We start from the raw sequence: 12,392 nt of genomic DNA on the forward strand, positions 1-12,392 counted from the left end.
CTAACAGTGCATATTATGTTAGCGCGATCTGCCTTATTACAAAACCTGCCATTACTGTGCATTTAGGTGACCATGATGAGAGAGACAGACAGAGTCTGGCTGGCGCTCGCTGGCAGTTCTCGCTGCAGTTTACCGGTAGCGTCTCCTTTCAGGCCAGGATAGACGAATGTCACCGAGCAGTGACTAAGTTTGTGGTCAAAGGCTTGCACCCATTTGCCACAGCAGATGATTTTCGGTAAGTGAATGTGTTTAATTGTAGGCAGGGACATTACTGGATATTCTTGTGTAATTGCTACAGAATAATTTATGTTATACTTTGTTATTGCTACAGAAGAATATTTATTTTATTATTTTACATTTACAATTTATTTTCCTGGGGACCCTGTGACACCCCATTGAAGAGCCGTAGGCTGTGGATCTCTTAAAATCTCACTGTCGGGTTTGTAAGGCCATGTTACTCCTAAATTTCTATCTTGTTCAAAGAGAAGATATAAAACAAAGTTCTAAGCTAATCGACCTTAGTGTTCTCCTTTTTTAAAAAGAATCGATAAGAGAATCGAATCGTTAAACAGAATCGAAAATGGAATTGGAATCGTGAAAATCTTATCAATACCCATCCCTACTCATTAGGGAGTTTCATAGAAGCAGAGTGTAGGAACATAGACTCTCCTGGAGATTAAATGGATGAAAGAGATTGTGTAACCATGGAGCTAAACTTCACCGAAGCCTTGACAAAAGGCTAAAATTGGTAGCAGATGTTAAGTGTTAGTGCTATTATATCTGATGCACAACTTGAATCCCGTCGACCAGGCAGGCCCTTAAAAGCAGCACATATAATTATTCCATTCACCTCAGATTTACAGCTAACCGCAGTCTCAAAGATGAAGCCCACCACACACCATGTTGATTCAATCGAAATTAAAATGTTTTATTATTCGCTCCCTGTGCATACAAAGAACTTTGATCATGTCACTGTGAACAGGGCATTAATACAGCAGAACACATCTGCACTGCACACACAGATACTTGCTGTAATGACAGGATAAGAACCCTGAGTCTGGAATTATCATCTCTTCTTTTATTCATTGGTGGTCGTGTTGTTAAGTAAGTCACCAAAACGTACAACTTAAGCACACTGATGCTGATGTTGCCAGATGTCAAGTACATGACAAAAGACACAACTATCAATCACAAAACTGTGATTACAAAACTACTCAAAGAGCTGAAATGTTAATGTGAAATTATTTTGTTCTATGTTTATTGCTTCATTAATTCCTAGATTGTGTAATAATGGCAGTTATTAGTAATGCTGGCTCTCTTGCATTGAACTCTTCAGACTGCGACGACGGCCTTGCCGATGTTTTCTCCCTGCAGCATCCCCATAAAAGCAGCCGGCATGTTATCAAAGCCTTTTGTGACGTGCTCCCGACACTGCAGTTTGCCCTGTGGACGCACAATACACAGATCACAAATACAATACATCAAAACAGAAACACAGGTAACTGATGTTTACATCTTTACTTAAAGGAAAGGCTCCAACTAACCTCTTTCACCCATGCTAACAGTCTCTTGAGGGTCTCAGGGTGCTTGTGCTCCCACCTACTTTGCAAGAATCCCTCCATCTTCAGCTCCTTAATGATCATGGTGAAGTAGGGATACGGACCTAAAACACAGGTCGTTCAAGAGAAAAATTTAACCCATCTTTCACTCACAGAAACTACAGTTCATGTCTACAATAACCATCTGTGCGCCTCCACAGCACTTATGGATCTTTAGCAGTGCAGCTTCTCCCTCTAGTGGAAAAAATACATGAATACAGAAGAAGTTGTTGGTGGTGTATTATATGCATTTTGTGTTCTTCGCAGTGATATTTGTGGGCCTTTGGGTTCCAGACCCCTCCAGAAAGGTCACTGTTCCACTTCAGTCTAATGCCATCTACATACCTTTACACCTGTAATTCAAATTAATTCATACAGTTTGGTAATGAAAGCTTTGAACACCCCAGTTGTCACTCCAGTAAGAATCAAGCTAAATGTTGACTGGGAGCTGTAAGTGTGCCAGAGACAGTTTAAAAAAGGGGTTTATTTTATATGTTTCTGTCATAGATTTGTGTGTATTTAATTTATTTGCTGAAATTGATTAAAATTATTTTAATGAGATTTTTTTTTTTAAATTGTCTAAAATATGTGATTATAAAATATTGTTATATAATATTTTATAATTACAATTAATAAATATAATTATAATTTTTTAAAGGCTGTGTAAATGTGCTATACACCTTGCTGTAAAGTTTGTTTGAGGTACAGTGTAACGGTCACATGACCAGAATTTAGCTGAAGGCAGAACCGTTGCATTGTGGGTCAGAACTAGCATGGACACAGAGGAAGGACAGCCAAAAATGTAACCTGATTCTGCATGTGGTCCAAGAGATCCACATGTGATTTTTGTCTATATTGTATATAAAGTTGTATAGATGCTTTTACATTGGCAGTAAGAGGACATTTTCAGTAATATCTTTGATTTTTTTTTGCAATTTGCTAAATTGTTTATGGACATTACCATGAGCGACTTTAAAAATGTCTGAGAGGGGGGCAGAGAGAAAACTTCCAAGGACATCAGTGATGTGTGGACATTGCTGTTGGACATCTGTCGTTCCAAGTACACTGACCCCACCTGAGCAGCTGATGGAGAGACCTGACTCACAAAGTGTGAGTAAAACTTCATCTATAAAACACCTTTAAGAAAATTATAACAATATGCTTCATCATAAAAATGCCATTTAAACCACAGTCTGGGAGAAACTGTTGCAAAAGCTTCGGCTTTTTTAGTTTGAACCCTAAACGATGCACAGACAGCACACCCTCATCCATTATTTATTCATTCAAGAGTTAAATTTAACATGAGCATCCAAAGTAAAGGCTGAGTAACAAATTGTAACAAAGTTCCTGAAGGGGACCAAGCGCTTCCATTACCTCAGGCATAAATCTATCATGGACACAAACAAGGACTTCTGTTTTCTCTTCATTAGGTTGGAGGAAATTGTCTACCATCCAAGAACTTTTGCTATATCTGTAACTCAGAAATATCTTGGAGCTTAGAGAAGATATACAGCTGACTGTCATCTGCATAGCATAACACCCTAAAAGTGTTGAAAACGTGTTAAAGAGGGAGCAGAGATGATATAAACAATCAGTGTTGGTCAAGTTACTTGAAAAAAGTAATCAGTAACTAATTACTGATTACTTCCCCAAAAAAGTAATCCCGTTACTTTACTGATTACTTATTTTCAAAAGTAATTAATTACTTAGTTACTTAGTTACTTTTTAAAAACACGATTTACAACCTGAGTAGGTGATAAAGTGATAGATCTTTCAGCCCAATTCTACTTTTTCTACATAATCCATCATAGAAAATGTAATAAAATGGAAAAGTCTCCTTTTAAAACTTGTTTTATTAGTTTTAATCTTTTAACTTTATGCTTTAAGCAAAAATTTAATTATATGCAACATTCTCTGACTGGAAGAAATTTGTTTAATATTTAAACCTATTTTCTGCACATTCCAGCACATAAAATATATTTTTTGTGTGTTTACACTCACTCTTTCAAATAGATGCAAGTAAAACACAGCAGAAAATAAATAAAGTCAAAGACTAGCGGTCCTGTTGCTCTATTTTCACCTGTAAAGCAGGAGTGGGTTAGGCGGAGGTTTACCCTGGTGCAGGTGTGCCGCAGCGTTCAGTGGAAGAATCCGCGAGTTCCTCTGTGAGTTTCCCATTACGTCATAGCGCACTTGGTGCTTGCTTGGAAGTTTAGGGGTTTTTTTCGCTGTAAAAATAAGTTTTCTTCCCACGCACAACGGACACTAATGTTTTTGTCACTTTTTATGGAATCAAACTCAAAGTAAGGTCAGTACTTCCACGCTTTAAACGCTGCACGCTCATACTCTCTCCCGCACGCGATATATGATCCATTGTTGATCTGCACACAGCTGTTGTCACCAACGTCGCACTCGCTTACATCACTGTCATGAGACATTCTCGCAAAAAAATCACGGTTTTAGTAACGCAGTAACGCAGCGTTCCTACGGGAAAGTAACGGTAATCTAATTACCGTTTTTGCAATAGTAATCCCTTACTTTACTCGTTACTTGAAAAAAGTTCAAGTAACTTCATTGCAGATTTTAAAAATAGCTGTTTTAGTGGAAAAATCTCTACGGAAGCCAAGGCCATCAAGAATGGTGCATTTGTGGAAAAGAGCTGTAAGCTGTAATCTTAGGATTCGTCTGTAAATCCTTAGAAGACTGTGTTTATACCAGACTGGTGCCTCATGGGGTTTAAAGTAAGTTTCTTAACCTTGAATCAGTTGTCTCCTGTGAATCCGTCTGTAAGTTTATTAATTAAATCTGATTGGTATTTGCAATAATGCTTTAAATGTAAATTCAGCAGTTCACATATGTGGCAGTATGGATGCATAAGTCTCTGTCATAGTGTTTGTTTTTATTTTTTATTTTTCTGTCTGTGCACCAACCCTGGTTGTTCCATAGCAGGCACAAACTTTCAGGAGTTATAGCAGTAACAAACCTGTCTGGGGTTCACTGTCATTGTAGGTGGAGATACTTCCACACACAGCTATTCTTCCAAAGTTCTTCATTTGCTGCAGGACGACATCTGATGAAGGGCCACCCACCTAAAACAAAGCAGCAGGGTCACTTACATGCATTGTAACGTGCTGTGAGGAATGCAGTGTGAATGCAAGAGAAGAGCTCAGCAATGATTAAATATTAAATGCAAGCTTGAAACTGCACCACCACTGCTCACGTTTTCAAAGAAGCAATCGTATCCTTCAGGTGAAGCCTTCCTCAGAGCCTCCTCCAGGGAACCCACAGTTTTGTAGTTGAAAACCTCATCAAATCCCAGCTCTTTGAGGTAAGCCACTTTGGCATCAGAGCCTGCCGAGCCCACCACCTTACAGCCCTTGATCTTGGCGATCTGTCCCACCACGGAGCCCACCGCTCCAGCTGCAGCGTTCACCAGCAGGGTCTCACCCTTCTGGAGTCCCAACACATCTTCTATCCCATAAACAGCCGTCAGCCTGCAGAGAGACAGAAACAGTAAATCCAGCTGTTGCCTCTTTGATTGCCATATTAATTATATCCACAAAAATCACTGCTTACAAACTCTGCTTCAGCTCATCAGCAAAACAGCTGAAGTTAGTTTTATTGTAAGAATATAAGTGACTATTTTCTGCTCATTACTGTTGTCTATTAGCACGTTTAGCTGACCTCTTAAACACCTTACAAACACCTATAAATAAAGTCTTACATCACTGATATGAATGTCTCAGATGGTTTAGTTTACATTTAAGATTCAGCTGATAAAACTTCACATCGATCTATCTGCTGGAAGAGTCAGAGCATCCTGCCATGAATTACCGTCCAATAGAAAGTGACTATGATCCATGCAGGTTACTTAAATCTGTCTTACCCGGGCATCCCGATGGCACCCAGAGCCAGAGACAGGGACACATCTTTAGGCCACTCAGGCAGGATGGGAGTGAGGCCGGTCCCATCACTGAGCGTGTGGGTTCTCCACCCACTGTCACTCACAACGTGGCTTCCCACAGGAAACGCTGGATTTTTACTCTGGATCACTCTAAAGAAAAACAACAACACAATATTAAAACAAAATAGTCTGTGCTGTCACTGGGATAACTCATTTTACTAACACAGCTGGCTGAAATTAAACTGTTCAACTGTCCTGTCTTTGTTTCAAGTTTGAAACAAAGACAGTCTTGAAGATACATGAGCGTCAGTGTGATGAATAATGTACGTAGAAGTAAAAACAGAGTTTACTTAAAGGTGTGTCTTTTTGATGTCTCAGTTTGTAAAATGAATCCTGGCCTGAATAACGATCTTACTGACAGTGAGCAACTTACTGCTATTCACCCAGAATATTCGCTGGTGCTTTGATTTATTTAGGTTCAGCTTCCACAGCCTTCTCCTTGTGATTAAAGGGGGGGCTGTAGCTTGGGTGGTAGAGCAGGTCACCTACTAACTGGAAGGTTGGTGGTTTGATCCCAGTCTGCTCCAGTCTGCATGTCAAATATCCTTGAGCGAGATACTAAACTCATGTTTCATCAGAGTGTGAAAGTTAGATAGGAAGCACTTAGAAACAGCGTAGAAAAAGAGTTCTTGTGTGAATGGGTCTGAATGTATAAGTTGTGTAAAGCGCATAGAGTGCTCAGATAGAGTAGAAAAGCGCTATATAAAGACCAGTCCATTTATCATTCTTCCTTTTACATCACTGTGGTTAAACCCTCTTGATCTTGTTTGGTGAGTGTGATCTTTGTGCTTTTTTATATTAATCCCCACCTTTCAATTTAATCTGCTCCCCGAGCATAGCAGTGGGAATCTGTGTTTCTTTTACCATCTGCATTTTTGAATCCCTGCATATAAATACTATATACAGCAAAGATATACGGACTGCGTTCTGTGTCAGCACATCATGCAAGTTTTCTGTGTGCAGGTGTGTTTGTGTTTCTTACTTAGCCACCTGACCTCCAATCATCACATCTCCCTCCTTCATGTGGGTTTTGCTGAACGACCTGTTGAGACCAGCGGTGTGTTACAATATGTATTTATATCAGGAGCATTAAAGTAGTTCAGTAACTCTCTGATCACCTCATGTACGGGTCGACACTGAGAAACACAGCTTCCAACAGCACCTCTGCAAACAAAACTAAACTCATTTAAAGTGCTCAATGCTTAATGTTTGACAAAAACTGAAGAAGGTGCTCTCCTGTAGAGAGAACAAAGAAGAAAGACGTACCTCCATCTTTGGGCTCAGGGAGCTCCTCCACCTTCAGCCCAAAGTCGCTTTTCTTTGGGAAGCCGTCAAAGTGCTGAGTCATGACCCATGACTTAGCTTTCACCATGATTCTTCTTTTTTATGGCAGCTGTAAAGAAATATTGCCCGTCACTGTTATCAACAGACATGAAAGTGCTGAGTCATCCAGCGCTGTGCAAAATAGAGCTGAATAAAACCTGAAGTGTGACGTTCACTCTGTGACGTTTAGCTGTGGTGAGCATCAAACAGCACAAATCATTTTCATTTTTCATGACATCATCGGTTAACTATAAAGTGTAACAATGACAGCGTAGGCTGCCCTTAGGCTCAGTTTCCAAGCTGTGATTAAAAGAACAATTCAAACGAAATGCAGAAATCCTCATCGTGCTCAAACACACACACATTTACATATTTACACACAAGTGATTTGAGTGATCAGAGTAAAACTATTACTATAAAAGTACTGGTTTACATACAAGTATTCACATAGAATCAAGTTCAGTGATTCTGTTTTTCAGACTTTATGACAATATCAGTGAACCTCTAAACACATTGAAACACAATACTGTCATGGTCTGGGTGGGTGCCAGTGTTTCTCCCTTCGAGTCGGCATCTCCACCCCTGGGAGGAGCCACTGTGTTCTGCTTATTGCTCGCACCTGTGGGTAACTAAGCCAGGGACTCATAAGGTCAGCGCACTCGACCTCTCTTCGCCGGATTGTCGGCTAACCCTAGTTAGTGCAGGCCACCGCTGTGATTTTGTACACGACTTGCAAACTATCTTGTCTCATTCTGTATCTCTCTTTCATAGCCACGCACCAAGTTGCCAGACACGAATCTCCGCTGTAGAACACCCATCTGCGCGCTGGACCTCCTGACAGTCTCACGGGTTTCTCGCCCCATGCGCCTGCCTGCCTCAACGCCAGGGATTTCAGATTTCGGACCACTCACCCAGAACACTCACCCCTCCACGCCACTACTGACCACCCACGGCAAGTAAGCAGTGCAAAGGAAAATTCAGAACAAACAGCTTGCCCAAACCATATCTGAATGTCTGTACTCTAATTTCAGTGACTCTGACCCTTTCCCCGGACCCAGCTAACCAGTTTGACTCTCTCTTCAGCCCAATCCTCGGAACAGCAGTTTCACTGACGAGCGATCAGATTGTTTACTTAGCTCAGGCTGCATAAACTCCTTAGGTTTAGGTGTTGCTTCTAGTACTTGTTAAACTCACGTTTCAGTTTTCTGACTGTGTGCACTTGCTGAGAAAATAAACGTTGTCACTGAAACTTTCTATGTGCTGTTCTGCGCCCAGCATTTGAGTCCTTTCTCTTTCGAGGCGACCTCGCCCGTGACAAATACAATCTAACTGTTCATACACAACTACCACTGTAGTGGAGTATCTCATATTTTATGGTCAGTAGCAAGATAACACTTTATGCAAAGGCTTTAAACGGATAACACCGACCCCCTGCAGATGTTTGCTGCTCAGCCTCAGAGTTACCTCCTCCAGTAAAATCACACTTGATGCAGTTCAGAAACAAACAGCTCTCTCTCCTCTGTGTGACTTACCGCTCGCCTTTCTTCACAGAGAAATGCTGGAAGCTGTGGAGTGGGAGTGGGTGGAAGTGAGGAGAGGCAGGAATGTGAACAGTTAAGAGGAGAAAGGGTGGGACACAAGCTTTTATTGCTGGATATGATTGGCTGAAAATATTGCACACTATTTGTTTTGTTACCCATGTTGAAAATGTGAAACCCACGTTAGCGTGGCCTTATTTTGCATCTCTTAATGCCTGCAAAGAGATGATGGTGTCCTAATGAAGCTTTGCATGACTTCCAGGAGTAGTAAATCCATTTTTTTATACTGTCATCATAAAAGGTTTCATGCATTAGCACGTAATAAAAAATCATTAGATTGTTATAAGGTCATTACTTACATACAGACTTGAATAAGCAACAACACATATCAAATCATTTCATTATTTAATTAACAACAACTATAATAAAAGACTAAGTACATCCTTTCTGCTTCCGTAGGAATAATAAGAGTAAGCAGCAGCCATGTGCTGCTAATCAAATGTACTGTTTGATATAACACATGAATTCACACATAGCCTGTATTTGTATAGTGTTTTTCTAGTCCCTAAGGACCCCAAAGCGCTTTACACAACCAGTCATCCACCCATTCACACACTGGTGATGGCAAGCTACATTGTAGCCACAGCCGCCCTGGGGCGCACTGACAGAGGCGAGGCTGCCGGACACTGGCGCCACCGGGCCCTCTGACCACCACCAGTAGGCAACGGGTGAAGTGTCTTGCCCAAGGACACAACGACCGAGACTGTCCGAGCCGGGGCTCAAACCGGCAACCTTCCGATTACAAGGCGACCACCCAACTCTTGAGCCACGTTAAGTGCCCAGATAAGTGTATTACTAAGGAAGTGCAGCACAGCCAGGCTTTCTTTGCCTTATCTGGCTCAAAGGGAGCGCTGAATGTGCCATATGACATTTCTACCACACAAAATGATCCCCGTGAGTGACACCAACTGTGACATTATTAGATAATAATGACAAAATGGTGATTAAAAATTTATAAAGAACATAAAAATTTACGAATAAAATGTAAAACTATACCAAGTAAAACAAGACGCCAATGCTTTAGAAAATAATTAGAGTGAATTTACATGTAAATCTTAATTAAGCTTTATCAAACACACATCTGTGGCAATTTTGATATGAATCTCTTGATTTGTGAACATTTTAGCTATATCAGCTTTACTTTTGAATTACTGTTCTTATATTGAACCTGCAACCTAAAGGGAACCTGTAGAATCAGAGTAAAAGTATATAGCTATAATTTAACAGGTGACATCAGGATCATTTATTCATGAACACCACAAATAAACATTTAATAAATATTTAGCTTCAGTTTTTTTTAAACCCGTTTTTGCACAGCATTGGATGACTCATCACTTTCATATCTGTTACTATGAGGTTGATAACAGTGAACGCCAACATTTATTTACAGCTGCCATAAAAAATAATCATCGTGACTCAAGGAAAGTCGTGGGTCATGACTAAGCACTTTGACAGCTTCCCAAAGAAAATCAACTTTGGGCTGAAGGTGGAGGAGCTCCCTGAGCCCAAAGATGGAGATAAGATGAGTTTGTATTTTCTCTTTACTTAAGGCTTTAATAGGAATGCACTCTCTTCAGTTTTTGTCGAAAACGAAACCCAGAGCACTTCAAATGTTTTTATTTTTGCAGACGTGCTGCTGGAAGCAGTATTCAGTGTCGACCCATACATGAGTTGAGAAGAGAAAACTTATACTGAATTATTTTCATAATAATTAACACTCTTGATAAAACTACACTGAAACATATTAAAAATCATCTATAACATACTGCTGGTCTCAACAGGCCGTTCAGTCAAATCTACATGAAGGAAATAGATTTGATGATTGGAAGTCAAGTCAACAACACACACAAACACTTTTTATTTGTTGTCATGTGAGTCTGTTGTGTACTGAAACATGGCATGGTATTCTTCTGCTGTTAATTAGAAAGCATTTGCTTCATTTTACAGTAAAAAACAAAACGGCGTAGAGGTATGAAAGAGGAACACTGTCATGCTGATTTAAATTATGATGACTTTGCTATTACTGTTATAAAGCCTCGAGCTGATCATTAGCCAAATCAGGCCCTGCCAAATACTCAAGTGAAGTGAGATCACCTTTCATGTGCTGAAACCTGAAGTGCCTTCACGCTGATAACACAGAGAGTCTTTGAGTTGTCCCTGTGCACATTTTTCACTACCAGTTTCCTTCTCATCCTCATTGCGCGTTTATTCTACAGATGTCAATAAAGCCGCAGTGAGCAAGAATAAACAGAGTAAGACTTTCCTTGGCTCAACATCTCAAACAGTTCAGCAAATATCAGGAAAAACAAAGTTTCTATGCAGTTTGGATCTGGTAGCCATAGCCTGGATGGGGTTTTCTTGTACTTTTCAGGGAGCCTAAAAAAACAATAAGAATTAAAAAAAAAAAAAAAAAAAAGACCTATCGAGTCAAAAACAAATCAACAATATTTCAATTCACTTGTGGGGGAGAATTCCAGAAGCGAAGAGTAGAGCAGCTGAAGGCGTTAGACCTCATGGCAGCCAAAATGGGGAAGGGTCGGTGAGACTGTGAGAAGAAGAAGACCTGGGAGTATGAATGACATACAGCAGTACAGAGAGGTACTATGGAGCAGAGGGCCAGAATCTTGAATTAACTGGAAAACAACAAAGCTGCTAAAAGACAGGTGTGATTAACAAATTGAAGAAGTTCTGGTGATGATGGGAGCAGCAGAGCTCTGGACCAACTGAAGTTCCTGTATGGACTTGTGAAGAAGGATGTAACCAAGCTGTGAGCAAGGATGGCAGTACTGTTAGGTGAGAGAGATGGATGTGGACAGCAGCGGCCACTCGCATAGGCTACATGTTAAAGCTCTACATAGATTCACCAGAGAAGCATAAATCAGAGTTCAGAACAACTAGCTGGAAAATGCTGGAAAACTTTTGGGTGAACGCTCTGATTTTGAGCAGTCCTCCTCTGCTTTATGTAATCAGCCAAAAACCCAGTGGACTAACAAAAACAAAGGAAGAGACTGCCATCCCATCATGCATCTTCATATTCTGGTCTCACAGTTGTTGATGATTGAACGTAAAGTTAATTCAGATAAGCGCTCAGATTCTTTTCAGTATGGCTGTTCAGTAACAGGACATGCTTCTTGGAGTTATGAATTTCACTTTAATCTGATGACCTTCTTTAGTAACACTTGCCAAACTTTGTCTTTACGCTAGATTTATACTTGCCATTGGTGAGCAAGCAGCCATGATGGCTGGTTTAACATCTGTAGAATGTGGCTGTTTAAACCCACAAAAGGGATGAAACCTCAGAATCAGCAACTGATCACAAATAAAATAAAGCTAATGCTGCTGGCAGTTGCAAATGATTATGCAAGCCCCCGTCTGTCAAATCCCAGGTGGGGATGTTGAACCCTTGAGTGGAACCTGAAACTAGTGATTGAGCGATTGAGCCCCTAAAGTCATCAGCTCGATGGAGCTGTTTTTCCATGAACTTCTACACAACCTGTATGCTATTTCTACAGCAATAGAGATGAAATGTCACTGCTGAACATGTTTCACAGGTGACATCCTATCACTGAGCTCCTGAGAGCGACTCATTCCTTCACAAATGTTTGTAGAAGCAGTCTGCAAGCCTATGTGCTCGATTTTATACCCCTGTGGCCATGAAAGTGATTGGAACCCCGAAATTCAATGATTTAAATGTGTGAGTGTCTCACCAGTACCGTGAACAACAGCTTCTTGTGTATTAATATATTTTCCACTAGAGGGAGATGTTGCACTGCTGGAGATCTCTACGCGCTATGGAGGTGCACAGTTATTTTAGACACGAATCTGATGTGAATAAAATAATTATATGTGCTGCTTTTAAGGACCTGGGATTGAAGTGCTCCAGAGCGCAAACACTGTTAACATTTTCTA

General features: G+C 40.5%; 1 protein-coding gene and 1 long non-coding RNA gene across 2 annotated transcripts; one reads left to right on the plus strand and one right to left on the minus strand.

The window, feature by feature from the left end:
- Nucleotides 1-931: 931 nt before the first annotated feature.
- LOC146391125 (prostaglandin reductase 1-like) lies at nt 932-7,049 on the minus strand. The gene is made up of 8 exons (XM_084923967.1): nt 6,829-7,049; nt 6,681-6,726; nt 6,545-6,604; nt 5,485-5,652; nt 4,819-5,092; nt 4,582-4,687; nt 1,545-1,663; nt 932-1,443 (listed from the first exon to the last, which is right to left on the minus strand). The coding sequence occupies exons 1-8, from the start codon at nt 6,932-6,934 to the stop codon at nt 1,333-1,335; spliced, it is 990 nt and encodes a 329-aa protein (XP_084780093.1). The 5' UTR covers nt 6,935-7,049; the 3' UTR covers nt 932-1,332.
- On the plus strand, nt 2,250-8,113 carry LOC146391126 (uncharacterized). The gene is made up of 3 exons (XR_014799880.1): nt 2,250-2,708; nt 7,657-7,841; nt 7,917-8,113. It is a non-coding gene; the product is annotated as an uncharacterized LOC146391126 (long non-coding RNA).
- Nucleotides 8,114-12,392: the final 4,279 nt, after the last annotated feature.

Source organism: Perissodus microlepis, chromosome 3, assembly GCF_051167445.1.
Source record: "Perissodus microlepis isolate ML-2025 ecotype Zambia chromosome 3, ASM5116744v1, whole genome shotgun sequence".
In the NCBI taxonomy this organism is placed as follows: domain Eukaryota; kingdom Metazoa; phylum Chordata; class Actinopteri; order Cichliformes; family Cichlidae; genus Perissodus; species Perissodus microlepis.